Below are 17,833 nucleotides of genomic sequence, written 5' to 3'. Positions count from 1 at the left end.
CTTCAGTATCTGTCAATTAATGCTAAATTCCTATGAGAAAAAAAGTGCTATGGAAATGACATTAGGATAACTCAGAAACTCATGCACAGGCCTCACTCTGTTAGCAACGACTTCATCTATACAGTGTGTATAATTTGCAATCAATTGTGTGTGATAACAACCTGTTTCCTTAAAAGAGCTATCAATTGTGTGTGATGACAACCTGTTTCCTTAAAAGAGCTAAGCATCTTTGGTTACAAATCTTAAAAGCTTTTTTCTTTTAACCACCTTCAGTGATGTGGTTTCAGGCATGTGAAATAGTTTTCTAGTCAGTTTAATGAAAAGAAAAACAAAGAAGAATTAATAGCCTGTGCCAAATCTAGACTCTCTTAAATGAAACAATACAGTACATATAACCAAAACACTCCGTAAGAGCAACTGTTATAATCACAGAAAGTTACAGCGTAATTTGAGCTCAGAATCATTATGAGTATTTTATAGGCTTCAAAGCTAGAACCTAAAAAGGAAATCTGCTTTTGTTTCTTAGACCCTACTTTTGAAAATCTAATATTGGGATTTAACCGATACATTCTCCATGGCAACTGTACTCTATTCCCCCACCACACTATACAGTTCCAAAGGTGTGAGAGAGGGGGGGTTTACAATAAAACTTTGGCTAGTTGATTACATGATTACATTCCCACTACCAAACAACTTTAAAGGCACCTCGCAGATAATTAACAAATGTTTAACTGGTGGTACAACAGATTATAAGGAGCCAATAGACTATAAAATTCAGTTACAAATCCAAGATTTAATATTTACTTGTACCATCATTTTAGAAAAAATTTAAAAAGCATATATACAAAATTTAAAAAATAATATATACAAATTCAAATGCAATTTGTAATAACACAGAAAATACTACATTTGTATAAGATATCAAATGCATGACACACGCATATATATGCATACATGTTAAATAAAGGACATACATAGACACATATGTGTGTGCATGTGTCAGAAGATATTAAACAAAAGAGTAGAAAGATGAATACAGACTATAAGGCTCTGAATATTGGTCAATGGGAAATTGGATCTTTGAAATGGTCAACACAAAGCTAATATACTTATCAATGTAATTCTGTATTTTCATGCTTGACAAAACAATAGTTTAATGAACTTAGCAGAATGAAGTAAGTATATTAGCTCATAGTTTAAGTATGCCTTACCTATAGTTACTATGATAAAAGAGAATTTAGTCACAAAAAAACAAACAAACAAACAAAGAAACTACTTACTCTTTTCTTAACTTTGGGAAAATAATACTTACTGCTTTAAAAAATTTTTCTGACAGTTGGCATTTGGACCCAAAACTTTTGGGCTGCAGAGTCATGTTTTCCTTAGTTTGAGAATCAAAGGTTGGATTCTCAATAAGACAATTAATAAAAACCCATATATGGTTTTTAACCTGTTAAAAACAACAAAAATGGTCAATATCAAAACAGGTATAATGTGATAACTCAGCAGAGCATATAGAGCATCACTTACTTGAAATGGCTTCACAGATACACCAGCTTTGTTCTTTTTCTTAACTACTTCGATCAGTTTACCAACAACTTGATCTACTACGTAATCCACATGCCGACCACCCTGCAGAGGGAAAAGTATAGGATACAAAAATCTTCTATAGCTATAGGATCCAACAACTTGGTAGTCTCAGTATAACTATTTTCTTGAGGAGTATGAGTCTGAAAATGATAGTGAGGATTTAAAAAGATGTTTTAGGTCACAGTGTCATTAAACTATCTTCTGTAATCTTTTCCTCATTCCGCATCAAATGCCAAATCTAGGGTGTTTCCTAATACACAAAACAACTTCTGATTACCTGAGTCCCAACTGAATGTTCAACAACGTAACTGACAATATTCAGAGTTGGCACAGACACCACACATTGATTAACCGCTCAGTCCCTCAGGACTGCCTATGATTTTCAAATTCCCGGAACTACCTATCCATCTGTATAGCCAGAGGAATCCCATGTCCCACTCAGATCTGACAACTGGATAAAAAGTTCATAGAACTCAGGAACATATTTCACTGTCCTTTAATAGTTTATTATTAATAAAAAGACAGTTTTCCCCAAGAGAGTCTCACTATGTATATAAACCACTCTTAAGGCAGGTTCCATGCCCAGCAATAGATGGCCAACACAAAATGAACTTAATGGTGTTTTTTAAGGTTTTTCTTTTTTCTTTTTATCTTATAGGCCTTTATATATATATATATATTATGGTTTCCAATTTGGTGTTTTTATGAGATTTCTGTGTACGAATAAGTGTGTCTCTACATCCAAATGTGTTTCTTTTTCTCTTTCATTGGCTTTTTCTTCTGTTTGTTTTATCCTACTCCAGTCTATTTATTTTTATTTTATTATATTTTATTGTTATTTTTAGATGTCTATTCTCTAATGAGAGAATGTGGATTAGAGGGGAGGATCTGGGAAGAGTTGGGGAGGGGAACTGTAATCAGAATATATTATATGAAGAAAAAAAAACATTTCAATTAAAAAAAAAACCTTAGCAACCACAACAAAGAGAACTCATCAAAAGCCAAATGGACAACATATATAGGACAAGGTACAGGAAACAGAAGTCCATGTAGCTTTCTAATCTTCTTCAGGAATACCACCCTCTTCCCCAACACTACAACGTATTAACCTGGGATATAACTGAACACAACTGATTAGGGTTTTTGTTTGCCTGTTTTTGTTGTACACAAGAGTATACTACTTCCTCCCAGTATTTAAAAAGACACACAAACCATGTGACTCAGTTCTAACCCATGAGATGTTAGCAATTACCGGCTGGGTGGTCCTTCTAGGAAAACTTGTATCCTGACCAAAAGATGGTGATTTGGCTTAATACCATTTCCTCTCCCTAGAACTTAGAAATGAGGCATAGAGAGATACAATAGTATTTGAAGATAGGAAACAAAACCGTATGCCATAGGTGACAGACAAGAACCCAGGAAAAATAGAGGACCCTAGTAGCATTATAGTACCACACAGTAGCAGCCTAACAGTATCTCTCTAGTTCCTATAAGAAAAAAAAATAAAATCTTTAAATAAAGTTTTAACAGTCTAACAGAATAAAATCATTACTTTGTTAAATTTCTGTTGACCAAATTGATATTAAATTATTTTTTCTTTTTCTTTTCTTTTCTTTTTTCTTTTTCTTTTTCTTTTCTTTCTTTCTTTCTTTCTTTCTTTTTTTTTTTGTGTGTGTGTGTGGGGGGGGGTTTCCAGACAGGGTTTCTCTGTGACTTTGGAGTGAAGGCTGTCCTGGAACTAGCTCTTGTAGACCAAGCTGGTCTCGAACTCACAGAGATCCGCCTGCCTCTGCCTCCTGAGTGCTGGGATTAAAGGCATGCGCCACCACTGCTCATCAATATTAAATCATTTTTTAATTGTTAAAACATTAAAAGATAAAATTTAAACAATAATGGATGATGGCACATGCCTTTAATCCCAGCACTCAGGAGGCAGAGACCGGAAAATCTTTGAGTTTTAGACTGACCAGGTCTACAAAGTAAGTTCCAGGACAGGCTCCAAAGATACAGAGAAACCCTGTCTCGGAAAAACAAAAAATTTAAACAAGAGTCACAAATCACTGCTTTAAAACTAATCTACAGTATTTTCTTACATTACTAACTACTTTATTATCATCAGTAAGTAAACCCTTTAAGTTATTTATTCATTCATTTACTCGTTTTTTGCAGAGCTGTGGATTGAAGTCAGAGTCTCTAACATGCCAGGTAAATGCTCTACCGCTAGGCTATACCCACTGCCAATAAATGCTTTGGGTTAAGAAGAATTTTATTTAATTTTGAAACCCGAAAGCCTACAGAAAATGATTCAAGCTCATTAGACTAGCAAATAACATGTTCTACAACTTGACTCCTCAAAAGGCTTATTTCCTATTATTCTCTATCATACTCTAAATGCAGAATACAAAATAACAAATCTTCTCAATGTAAATTTCAGAAAATACATTCAATAATAAGCACTAAGCATATTAACTTCTCAATGTATATTTCAACACTTTTAATACAGCTATTTGATAAAATTAACTTTCATTTTCATGAGTCAATTTTAACATAACAAATCCAGATATTTTTATTATTTTTATTCATTATTTAAAGAACTGTTTTACAAATGACTTGGAAACCAAGAATCAAATCTGGGCACTTACTTTTGTAGTTGCAATACTATTCACAAAGCTGATCTGTTGGAACCCTTTTTCACTCAAGGTAAGACAAACATCCCATCTTTCATTTGCAAGTTCATGAATAACTTTAAGGGCTACCCCAGTTTCATCCAATTTGTCTTTCACATAAAGGTCTACATAGCTGCGGAATCCATTTACCTATTAATTTATAAAACAATGAATAGTCACTCATAGGCCAACATTACAATACATGTCATTAGTTACTTCTCTTACTTCTGTTCTCATTTATAGCAGTATTTACCCAAGATGCAAGCCATCAAGCATTCCCTTCTTGACCCCTGTTTGCAGAGCATTCATTTGTGTGTATACTGGATGAAGATGAGAAATGATGGCTATTTAGGTAAATTATTGTAAAGTCTTTCCTAAAACTAATTCTTTAACGTGACAAACGTTACCTTCCAGTATGAATTCAGATATGAGAAAAAAAGCAAAAGACAACTCTGTCCTTCTGAAAAACAGCTAACCAAATAAATTACAGCAAAGAACCAAGACTGAAATAACTGTCATTCTGAAGTCTGGAGAGAGAGTCACATGCTGAAGAAAATCACAGAATCTTAGTATTTGCTTAACTACAGCAGACATTTAAAAAAATAGTAAAAACCTCACACTCGATGTTTTAACTAATCACTATCGGAAGAATGCAAGCATGGGAAGCTCCTAGGGGCTATAGTTAAAGGAAAGGGTTCCTATCCCAGAAAGTTTTCCCTCCAGGAACCACATCAAGTCTTCCCCAAAACATATATGCACAAGCATGTGTGTGTGTGTGTGTGTGTGTGTGTGTGTGTGTGTGTGTGTGTAACACCGCAGAACTGAGAGCTATACTAATACATTTCTTCTGTCTCCTTTTCTTCTCCATATGTTATTTACAACCAATATAAATAAGGTGAAATGTCTTGGGCTTAGTATCGAGATAGTTCAGTGAGTAAAGCACTTGTAGTGAAAACAGGAGGAACTGAGTCAAAATCCCCAGAACCAATATAAAGCCAGGGACAGAAAGGCACACCTGCAATCCCAATGTTCCTACAACAAAACTGGGGTAGAGGCAAGAGAATCCCAAGAAACTGATAGCCAATGAGCCTGGCTTTGCAGCACAATGCAGTGGTAGGAACAACAAAGAAACTGTCTCAAACAAGTTGGAAGGTAAGGACCAAAAGCTGAGGTGATCCTTTGACCTTCAAATTCAAAGCATTGCACTTGTACAAACATACACATAAAATGTCTAGAGACAATGACACAAGGAATGGAAGAGATGATCTGGGGTTATGGACTTATAAATTCCTTTAGCTATGTGTGAAATATTAAATAAAATGTTTACCACAAACCCTATGGAAATTACTAAAAAGATTTTCAAAACACTATATTATTATCTATTAAACGATCTATTACTTATTATATCTATTAAATAATAGATTCCTATTTTTAAATAAACAGGACAGACAGAAGGAAAAGACAAATACAAAAAATAGAAATTAACTAGAAAGATGACAGCTAATAGATCAAATGAATCAATTATCGCTTTAAAATAATAATCCCTTAAATATACCAGTTAAATAAGATCAGACAAGATTTTAAAAACAAGATACATCTACCTATAGTCTATAAAATAACACTTAAATTATTTTACAAAAGACACTTACAGGCAACTTCTTTCCATTAAACATGACCTTGACCCCTTTACATGAGCCAGCCAAATCATATGCTCTTCTAGTCATCAGAGCCACAATATCCTTGTCAAGTTTTTCCATCTTAAACTTGGCTAGATCTGGTTGGAATGTTATACATGTATAATCTTCACCATCAAAATGTTTAATTTTGGCTTCAGAAGTCTTCATCATATTATTCATCCACGTCTAAGAGAAAATATAAGCAAGTATTTCTTTAATGCTTCTTTCATAACACATATACTCAGCTCACAAAAACAGTCATTTACTACAATATTTATATTTTCCAACCTCACTACAACAAAACACTTTGGAACTGATGAATATTAAAGTCAAAAATTATAAGTATTATAATTATACCATGTTGGTAATGAAAATAAGCGGCATGGCTTTTAGACAAACGCAATGAAGCATCTCACATTCAAAATCTCATGGACGTTTACAAAAGTAAACAGACATGTGTATCTGATAAAATTATTTTAGCTTATGTAAAATTCAAAATACTTTTCCAAAGGCCTGCCAACATTTATTAAACACAAATGTAATAACTCAGTAAGGAACTTTTCAAGCATGATTTAAGTGGCTGCATCTGCTAAATAAAGCATCTTGCCCTAAGAGAACAACAGAGAAGTTATAAAAAAATCTAGGCATTCTGGTATCTCTTTGTTGATTTTCTTAATACTTTTAAAAACCAAACCAATTTTATTTTTTAGATTAATTTTTAAAAACATGTAAATTTCTATTATCTAAGCAAATAACAAAACATTTTTAAAGAAATGAAAAAATGGACATATTACTATCATACCTGCTTAAAACTATGTTTGTATTCTTTGCAAGCCGTTTCTACTGTAAACTTTGTACTAAAAATATTACAAAGTTTTGCACCATAACCATTACGGCCCCCTGTAAAACAAGTTAGACACAGGAATTTTAGTTAAAGTTATTTTAAATGAGGTTTTCTAACTAATCTGTCATAGGGCAAGTCTGATATAAAAGTTTTATTTGCTGTATCATTTTTTTCAATTACTGACTGCATGTTTTCAATTTCTATAAGTCCTGTGCTTAGAGCTTTTTATATTAAAGAAATATTAGGATTTAGTAATGTGATAGGTACTCATTACTCTTATAATTTAAGAAAAACAAGTTTAGTGTCTTCTGATAGAGTAAATCTAGGTGAGTATGAAATCTGAACTTGTCACAAGGTCAGTTCATTTATATCAACTTCTCAGAGTCTTGTACTTAAAAGAAGCTATCAACCTACTGCGGCAACAATATAGTTCCAAAGTACCTTACATACAGTCTTTTTACACTTCGTCCACTTAAGGGAAGGAGTTAAAGTCTTTTTATTATCAAAGACTGTGAAGAGCTACATAGATAGCTCAGTGGCTAAGAGTATTCGGGCTCAATCCCCAGCACCCATATAGACATTCATAAGCTATCTGTAATTCCAGTTCCAGGAGTTGACACCCTCTTCTAGCTTTCACCGGAACCAGGCATACACATGGTACACAGACGTACATGTAGGCAAAATACACATAGAATAAAATAATAAAAATGTAAAGGACATGTACATATATAATAACAGATAAGAACCATAGTATTGCTATCTAAATCAAAATTTCACCTGTCGGTTAAATCAGAATTCCAGCAATTTTATTCTAAAGTCTACATATTATCCAACTTTTAAGATGATACAACTAAAATTATATAATCAAAACAGATGATGGATTTTTAAGAAATAAATACTAACTTTGAAAAGGATTTTCTCACAATGAAACTTTACAGGTTTCCTTACAGGAGATGTTCTAAGTAATAAGAACTTAAACATTTTATGTTAAGAGAAATGATACTGATCAACCAAAATTCCATTCACACTTTACCTGTAACTTTTTTCTCATCATCATCATAATTACTCGATGTTAAAAGCTGTCCAAAGATTAAAGCAGGAACATAAACTTTCTCTACTTTGTGTTCTACTACTGGAATGCCTTTCCCATTATTCCAAATGCTTATAATATTAGATTCACTGTAAATACATAAACAAAATTTTGAACTTAAAATTAAATGTTAATTTTCACAAAAGGTATTGAACTGTAAAATAAACTTGAATGATTACAACTGAGATGTAAGTCACTGTCAAATGGAAAACACTGGCATTATCGTGATAAAGACACACTTCAGTATTAGAGACATAACTAATGTTAGGATCAAAAAGATTTGTAAGATAATAGCAAAAAATTTCCTAGAAGAAACCTTTCTCCATCTTCATGGAGAGAGTAAAAGGAGACAATATAAAAAAGTTTGGTGTAAACAGGCAAAAATGGAAAATTACAGATCTTTAAAAAATTTTCAAATGTTTTTACCTGCTTAGCATATGTCTATAATCAATATGATTATTGGTCATCAATCATAATTTCAAAAACTTTGGTACTTCTATATTCAGTAATATGATTACAAAATGGGACTTTCAATTATAGCACCTGTATTAAAAACAGTTTGAATACACACACAAAAAAGTGTATTTTAGCACATGTGCCATATTATTTGAAAGAGTTTCAGGCTTTCAGCTCCAAATACAGGAAGAATCATGAGGTTAAAGGAATAGTCAGAATTCTGGCCAATATGCTTCCCACATTTTTTGTTCTGGCGCTAGGGTGCAAACCCACAGCCCACACATTTTAAGCTTATATTGAGCTACAGTCCTAATCCTGTTTGTCTGATTTTTAAACAGACAGATGCCAGCAAATGAATTATTTCAATACTAGCCATCCAATATGTAGTAAGCTTCAAACTCTCCTGTAGGTTGTACTGAATCCTCTAACTTCTAGAACAGTTGCCACACTATTTGTGGCATGTCTTACTGCTGATCCATTTCTATGCCTTTTACAACTGCATCCATCATGTAATACTTTGGGGAAGCAGGACAAAAGTTAAGCAGAATAGTGTAACTGTTGAATGTTATCCTCTCCTTCCCATAAGACATTTACAGGCACATATGCACAAAGGAAAATAAAAAAGTAATATAAAAATGTTGAATATAATTCAAAGGATATCAAAGATAGGCAGCAGAGAAAATGTGACCAGTTGTATAAAGAGCCAAACATTTCCCCCATTAAATTCTGCTTTAGTCACTTCTTAAATTAGAAACTTAAGTAAAAATTGTAACTCTGAAATAAAATTCACTCTAATAAAAACATCAATTCTATATGGTATACATAGTAAAAAATAATCTAATGATAAGAAATTCATAAAAATAAAAATGTTATAGCTAAAATACAGAATAAATCTAAGACTTTGCAACTTATAACAAAATAAATGTTACAAATTTTAAATATATGCTAAATCCAGAATGAGAAAAGGCTATATAAATTCATGTCAACAATTTATCAACAAAACAAAAATCAAGAAGTGAAATATATCTTTTTTCTTTTAAGTATTTGAGAACTTTCTAGAAGAGGTAACTAGTATAAGGTGATAATAAATAAAAACTGACATTTAATTATCACTAAAAAACAAATAAATTTATGTATATGTTTCACTCATGTCCATACAAGAATATTTGTGGATTATAAGGGAATTAAAAAGAAAGACATTTTTAAGCATAAGAGAAAGACAAAATGTCAAATGTCTTATGTCATGTACAGAATCTAGATTTAAACACATACACACACCGTACATACACACAGAGACAGAGACAGAGAGACAAAGAAAATCAGAATGGGAGAGAAGCTGAATATGAGCAAGTTACAATGATACACATGTATAAAAATGTCAGTGAAACCCATTATTTTGTGTCTAACTAAAAAAATTAATAAAAATGGGACTAGAGAGATGACTCAGTGGTTAAGCTCACTAGCTGGTCTTCCAGAGATCCTCAGTTCAATTCCCAGCAACCACATGGTGGCTCACAAACACCTACAGTGGGATCTGCTGCCCTCTTCTGGCACAAAGTTTTACATGCAGATAAAGCACTCATATATAAAATAAATGGTTTGTTTTTTTGTTTTGATTTTTTGAGACAATTTCTCTGTGTATCTTTAGCTCCCTGGAACTCCCTCTGTAGACCAGGATGGCCTCAAACTCACAGAGATCCACCTGCCTCTGCCTCACAAGTGCTGGGATTAAAAGCATACACCACTAGTGCCTGGCAAAAAGAAACAAATCTTATTTAAAAATCAATAAAAATGATTATAAAAGAGAATTGCTCTGCATAAAACATAGTAAATTGGTAAATAAACTGCACACACCCTCAACTAGTCTACAGAGCTATAGTAAAGTTCCCTTCTTTTCCACTTTGTTGAGAGTACTAAGCCATTTTTAAGTACAATACTGTTGACTTTAAAGTAGCTAAAATATATATAAAAGAACTAAAGGATAACAACTATGTCCATCAAAAAGCCCACTGAAGAACTGAGGACAGTGGCATATTCTAAGCCAAGGTAGAAAGATGATAAATTTGAGGCCAGTCTGGACTATCCTACAGACAAAACCTAACTCAAAAGACCAAACAAACAAAATATATATAAGAAAAACCCCTTTTCCTTAGTTTTCTACTGGAATCATTTAGTTCTGAATTTTGTATAAACTTATAGATAATGAAACATTCAATATGCATCACTCCTTACTAGTTCTCTTCAGAAAAAATATACAAAGGTATTTATTATATGTAACTGATATTTCTTTCTCCCTAAACAAGAAAAGGAATCATGACAGCTAAAATGTCCTTGATAAACTTGTGTTAACTTATAATATCTGTATACCTAACCATATAGTCTCCATAATTATTAATAAAAATGATCCAAATAACAAAATAAAAATCACAACCTTCAGTAGAATAAATGCAGAAAAAATATTCTTTATAATTTGCAATTAATTTCATGGCACAACCAAATAATTTTTCTTTGTTTTATACTTTTATTATACTATTAATCTTAGCCAGGCCCTCAGAATTAAATTACTGACAATAAGACTGTCAGTAAGACTTAAATGGCTAAATTACTACGACTTTAAACTATATAAAGCTTTCACAAAAGCATGCCTATAAAAGACAAGACCAAACAAAATGTTTCTATTAAAAACTATCACATGTTCTCACCCCACTCCTCCCATACACATCTTCCCACATAAAATCACCCCACTGAACTCCTGGTAGGCATCCTCCAACACCCAGCAGCATTCAACTTATTAACCAAGTCATATATAATGGGAAGAGTCAAATTTTAGTCATGAAAAATACATTTCATAATATCCCCAGAGCAGCACTAACAAAGGAAAGGTGAACACTGCTCTAACTAAAATGGAACCAATTTCTGAGGAAATGGACACAAAAGACAGAGAAAAAACAAAAGTGAAGTCCAAAGCAACCAGGGAACAAAGCCATAGAGCCATATACAATACACATGTGATGGTGAGCTGGGGATTACCTGAATAAAACAACTTAGCATAAAAGAAACTACTTGAAACATACTTACGGATCAATAGAAACCTTAATACAGGTCATGTTCTTGTCCCTCTGCTTATTGTCAGCGGCATTGACTACAAGATTAAACATCACAATGAGTAATAAAGCATACAGGTTATATAAACTTATGGACACAACTATATGTGCATCCCAACTCAGTAGTAACATCTGCAACTGGTGGCAGTTGACGACTATTAACTTTATTTAGTTTTCTAAATAAAGCTAAGTTTTACTTAGTAATTCCAAATTACTATTATGCTACAGCAAACACATGCACACACACACACCCCACACAAATACAAGGCAGAGAGGGTGATTATTGATCACAAAAATAAACAAGAGCAAGAACATCTCAATCTAACCCCCAATCCAAATTTAAAATTAAAACTCAGTTTACATTATAGATGACGAGATATAGTTACCCTATCTTAATCTTTCTTCAATAAACTACTTATTTTATATGCAGACTAAACTAGTTAACTACATTTTTTAGCTTAAGTCTTCAACTTATGATTCAAAATTCTAAATTTTTAATTATAAATTTTTTCTTTGTAAAATTAGTATCTCAAGAAATTATGAGCACAGACATTCAGTATCCTGATTAAAAGAGCATGTAATAAACCTAAAATAGCAGCATCCAGTAGGAGGCCAGTGTGTGAATGCAAAGCAACACTGGGGCTGCCCCATCACTTTTCTTAAGAACTTACAGAGATCCAAACAATTATAGCCTAAGAAATCACAAGCTATATTAATGAGCTGAGCAGAGAATTTCTAGAAAGTCCAAAATTAAAAACTTTTACAAAGTAGAAGCAATGTCTGAGTCAGTAAGGCATAGCCACTTCGTTTGAATTGTAGGATTTGGAAGGGAGCAGAGGTTACTAAACTAAGCTGCCCAACAGAAATACCTCATCAGTGGATGAGAAAAACTAAATTTACAAGTCCAACCTCCAACTCAAACAATCTGCCAAGATAAGGGATTATAGTCCTCACATGTAACATGCTCCCTAAGTAAGCATGATGGTAATAAACCCCAGATGAGGATAAATATGAGCGCACAGTTCTCCATAGGATTATAAATGCAACACTAACTTCACACATGAACAAATATCAGCAGAAAGTTTCAACACAAAGAAATACAAAACTAGTACAACTGGGTATCAATTTTCTAAAGAATGCACACACACATAATACAAGCGCCAGCAAAATACTTTTTAAAAATTATACTGCAAGATTTGCTTCTTATGTACAAAAACATGCATTACATCCTAAGTAAGTACTCACCCAAAATTTCATCAAAGATCTTGTATAAGCCTGGAACAAAGGTAACCTCTCTGCAGTTCATTCCTACATCTTCATCATACACCCACATTAACTGTGATAAGAGAGTAAATCAAAATATTGTTTTACTCCATAAGTCCCTAACTCTAATTTTACATAAGGTAAGTCCATATTGTCAACAAGATATAATGGTCGCATCTGTAATCAACACGCATATGAACCTGAGGAAAGAGAACCATCACAACTGGAGGCCAATCTATGCAGAACTATTAAGTGAAACCCTGTCTCAAAAAAAGAAAAGAACAAAATCCACAGTGTCGTGTACTCTTAAAAACAGGCATTCAAAGCAAAGCTTATATAACTACAACAAGAGTCAAGTTTAGGAGTCACAATGAGCTTAACTAAAATTGAAAAGCTGTTCATTTTGTATTGCTTGTATTTCATTCGCACACAAGGTCAGCTTTAAGATAAGGCTGTTAACTCATTAATAATTTGTGCTTAGCCACGTATACGGCCCTGGGTTCAACCCCCAAGGCCAAACAAAACCCCTCTGATCTCAGTTTCTCTGCCAGTTTCAGAAAACATAGGTTAGCAGTCCCAATTTTAACCATTCTACAACAGATGGGGACCCCAAATCAAATCCCTAATACCTAGAGATCTCTGTGTTTTCTGTCAAGAACTCAAAATCACTAGGGACACTACTTACATAATGTTCAAATCTGTGAAAAACATCTATTTACTTTATACTTTCACTTCATGATTTATGTTTATTCTATAGACTAAGTAGCACAGAGTAAAACAATAAAGTCTGACTTTGAGCTTTCCAAAATTATTAGAATCGAACAAATCCACAGTAAATATCCACAAATATAAGTAAGTCAATTCTAGAAGGTACCACTATTAAAGTAAACCACAACACGCACTGTGTTGAACTTTCAAATAATTCTTATGCCACCTCCGAAGCAGAGGCAGGTGGATCTCTGTGAGTTTGAGGCCAGTTTGGTCAACAAAGTGAGTTCCAGGACAGTGAGGGCTGTGACTCAGAAAAATCCTGTCTCAAAAATACAAAACAAAACAAAAAATTTTTCTGGCATCATTTTATTCTACACTTCTATATTCTGATATACTTGTCTCATAAAGTAATGAACAGATTTCCACTTCTCCCAGGTCTCTCTCAGGGTTCATTTTTGCTTTTCTTTTTGTATAAGTTTCAGGCCCAGGGCCCTGTGGATTGTGAACTACCTTCTTAGTTCCTTTCTCCCTTCTTAATCATGATCATAGAGACATGAAATCATGGGATTAAAAACTACATAACCACAATCCTATTGAAATATTTAAAAAGAGATATACATATTCCCTAATCTCAATCAATTTTAGCAAGTAATTACCTGGGTCAATGGTTCTACTGATCCAATGTATGTATCAGGACGAAGGAGAATATGTTCAAGTTGGGTCTTCTTCTGGTACACTCTCTCAACAGACAACTTCTTTGAAGAATCATTTTTGTTTGAGGTTTCCAACTCTTCCTTTTTTGCAGAATTGTTCTGATCAAAAAGAATATAAAATTAACCAAAAATTCAAATTTATATATCCTACCAAGGGTCAAACTAAAACATGTATGGAAACATGACATTAGACCCATCTTTCAGGCTCACTATTATTCAAGACCTAAAGATTACGGTTACCTTATGGACAAAAATCAGAATTAGTGAAACAAGCCCCATATCTCTAAGATATCAAGTTATTGTTTTGTGCCTCAAGATTTCCCAAAGGATTCAGATTACAGACAGGTTACAAAAGCAAAATAAAAACTGAGTGGCTTTGAGGGTTACCCAAAACAGCCCATGTAGTTAATAAATACAATATGAGAGGGAGGAGGATCTCTGTGAGTTCAAGGCCAGCCCAGTCAACAGAGCTAGTTCCAGGACAGCCAGGGCTGTTACACTGAGAAACCCTGTCTTGAAAAACCAAAATAAATAAATATAAATGGCCAAGACTAGCATGGTTATTATAAAGCCCTCTAGTTGCTCATCTTAGTAGATCATGCCAGTTTTGGTTCAGAATGACCCCATACTAAGGTACCTACTGATTCATTCCTCTGCCAGTTCCAGGGACATAGACAGAGCTAGGTAATGATAATAGTAACAATTCCTACAACAGCTGAGAACCAAATCAAACTTCCAAGTCTAAAGACTTGCCATCTTCCTCATAGTAACAGAATATTTCCTTCTAAATTCTGCTGACTAATAGGCCAGTTCATTAATGAAGGAATTAATATGGCCTATTTTCAGCTTCTTAACATAAATATAATACCATGTTTTAAATTATTTCTTTAAAATGACTATATATATATATATATATATATATTTAAAGATCAAACTGCATGCCTTTTGAGTAATCTAAACAAAAGCAAGATTTGTATAACAGAAAAACCCTAAGGAAATTCAAACATCAACTGTAATTTCTCAAGGCCTTGAATTTTATAGAATAGTAAAGGCATTTACTTAATAGTGTTTCAGGTATAACTAATTTTACTGATTTTTACTATAGACATATTTTCTTTCATTTATACACTTACCCATTAATAGTGTTGATTCAATTAAAAATAGCTTTGTACAAAAGAAAATAATAACTCCATAAGGCTTTCATTTTCTATTTCTGCCAAGAATTTGATGATGAACTAGTCAGCCAGAAAGATAAACTATATTTTTTAAATACCAGTTCCCAATTTTCTAATAATGTTCTCTTTATTGTGATATTTACAGAAGTAAACTATTTTTAAAATAGGTACTGTGTTGGTTAATCTTGTCAATTTGACAGGATGTAGAATAACCTAGAAGACAAAACTTGTGGGTATATTTGTGAGGATATTTGAAGAACAGTTTAACAAAGACGGAAAAAGATTACTATGAATGTCAGCAGTATGGATAAAATAAATAGGATAAAAGGAGCAAGCAGGAGAACACCAGCACTCATCTCTGTACTCCCTGAATGTAGACACAATATGATCAGCTCCTTTGTGTTCCTCGTACCACAGTCAGAGCCTGTCTCGTGCCATGCCTTCCTCTCTGAACTGGCCGAAAATAACCCCATTTTGTACTAGTTTTAACTAACTTATCTCAGCTGCGAACATTCTCATCCATTTTTTACAACACAAAACAAATTGTTTTAATCAACTGAACTGAACCCTCCAACTGCAAGCCAAAATAATCCTTTCTTCTTCAAGTTGTTTATCGGGGATTTTATCACAGCAACAAGAGAAGTAGTAACTAATATATACAGGTTCTCAAAATAGTTAAACAAAGATCATAATAAAATAATTGTCTAAGTACTTTAAGATGACAGAGCTACCAATAACTTAGAAAGGATATTCAAGGCATGTGAGAACTGGCATAAAGGTTACAGAGCTATAACAAGCACATAAATCTTTCCCATCAAGTTTACTTCTCTAAGCATCATCACAAAGAAAATATTTTCAAGATTAACTCAATCAGAAGTGTCTTCCAAATTTAGACTTCAAAATTCACCTTAGGAGTGTTTGCCAAACTGAATTGGTATCTGGCGATGTGAAGTCCTGTTTCATGGCACTTGCAATAATGTATCCACATTCCTGCACCTTTCTAACAAATAGTTGACACCTCTCCCTCCCTTCCTGCCCACCCCCAAATGGCTCTAACAGAAAAAGAAATGTTTGAATCTACCATATTCCTATCAAGTTCAAAGAATTGCCATTCTTGCAAAGATGACACCTTAAAAAATCAGAACACAGTGTAATGTCAACAACATTGAAGATTAGGAAACTCCAAACTCCCTTCCCCCACAGAAACTGCTTTAGAGGTCCTGTCCCTCAGGTGAACACAAAACCTCATCCAAGCCCACAACCCTTCCTCAGCAGGGCCAGAACATGGAGGAAATACGACTTCTTTCCCAGAGTGGACCTCCAAAGGAAAAGTGCTGTCTTGCCTGACTCTAAGCAAGCACAGACAAGAACAGTTGCTAAATTGGGAACCACTGAGAACAAAGGAAATCAAAATGATTTGGTCCAGCACCCAGAGTCTGTAGTTCTAGGGATAGGCATTAGGTGGAGCTCTAGTTCCATGGTTTACTACAACATGTGCATGATGACACAGTAGGGCAAAGGAGACACCACAGCAGTAAGATGCAGGCAAACCTCTTCAATGAACAAGTCTAGATAGAGATCACATTCCCAGGTTTGCGAAGCCTCCTGAATCTCTAGATGGGCTAACTAGCTAGAGAACCTACCCAGAATAGAACCTGAAGAAGAGGGAGCTGAGTTTTGGAAATGCTAAAGCCGGGGGAGAAGGAAAGACAAAGAAAGGACATGCAAAGGGACAAATTAAATTTTCATGGACTGCCCCTAAGGAAATGAGGTGCTTATATCTGTAATCCTAGCAACTGAGAAGTTTAGGTAGGAGGACTGCTAAAAATAAAATTCAGACTAGGCTAGAGGATCCTGTCACAGGGAAGAGAAGGAAGGAGTAGGAAGCAGGGGAGGGGGGATGGTAAAGAAAGGATTAAGGAAAGGGAGAAATGAAGATAAGACAATGCTCAAGAAACCTATACAGAAAGATGCACAACTAAACATGAAAATCAGTATATTCATAAGCAAATTGAGACAAATAAGAAATGAAAAGACTCAAACATTATTTCTGAATCTAAAAACAATAACTAAAAATATACAAGCACTCAACAACAGATTTAGCCACCTCAAGAAAATAGAAAATATGTAGACAGAAATTTCAAAGTCAAAGGAACCCCAAAAAAGAAATAATTAAGAAAAATTAAAAGAACTTGAATCACTTGTAGGTTACCACCAATCAGAATACACATTGCAAAGGTCAGGCAGTGGTGGCGAACTCCTTTAATCCCAGCACTAGGCAGAGGCAGGCAGATCTCTGTGAGTTCAAAGTGAGTTTGGTCTACAGAGCAAGTTCCAGGACAGCCAAGGAACTACATAGAGCTATACCAAGGAATCCTGTCTCAAAAAAAAAAAAGAGGAGGAGGAGAGGAAGGAGGAGGAGGAGGAGAAGGAGAAGAGGAAGAAGAAGAAGAAGAAGAAGAAGAAGAAGAAGAAGAAGAAGAAGAAGAAGAAGAAGAAGAAGAAGAAGAAGAACAAGACGAAGAAGAAGACGAAGAAGAAGACG

General features: G+C 33.9%; 1 protein-coding gene across 1 annotated transcript in view; it reads right to left on the bottom strand.

Annotated features, from left to right (window-relative positions):
- The window catches only part of Top2b (DNA topoisomerase II beta), a 64,890-nt gene that overhangs the window by 33,018 nt on the left and 14,039 nt on the right, over positions 1 to 17,833 (bottom strand). Inside the window, exons 2-10 of the mRNA XM_005080981.4 lie at positions 14,057 to 14,212; positions 12,672 to 12,762; positions 11,401 to 11,464; positions 7,810 to 7,955; positions 6,735 to 6,832; positions 5,906 to 6,118; positions 4,233 to 4,406; positions 1,531 to 1,632; positions 1,313 to 1,450 (exon numbers count right to left, since the gene is read on the bottom strand). Of these exons, the coding sequence (XP_005081038.1) occupies positions 1,313 to 1,450; positions 1,531 to 1,632; positions 4,233 to 4,406; positions 5,906 to 6,118; positions 6,735 to 6,832; positions 7,810 to 7,955; positions 11,401 to 11,464; positions 12,672 to 12,762; positions 14,057 to 14,212 (1,182 nt within the window). The remainder of the gene's footprint in view (positions 1 to 1,312; positions 1,451 to 1,530; positions 1,633 to 4,232; positions 4,407 to 5,905; positions 6,119 to 6,734; positions 6,833 to 7,809; positions 7,956 to 11,400; positions 11,465 to 12,671; positions 12,763 to 14,056; positions 14,213 to 17,833) is intronic.

This window comes from Mesocricetus auratus, unplaced genomic scaffold (assembly GCF_017639785.1).
Source record: "Mesocricetus auratus isolate SY011 unplaced genomic scaffold, BCM_Maur_2.0 Super-Scaffold_100006, whole genome shotgun sequence".
In the NCBI taxonomy this organism is placed as follows: domain Eukaryota; kingdom Metazoa; phylum Chordata; class Mammalia; order Rodentia; family Cricetidae; genus Mesocricetus; species Mesocricetus auratus.
Note: the sequence above shows the minus strand (reverse complement) of the source record. Positions and strands in the feature narration are given on the sequence as shown.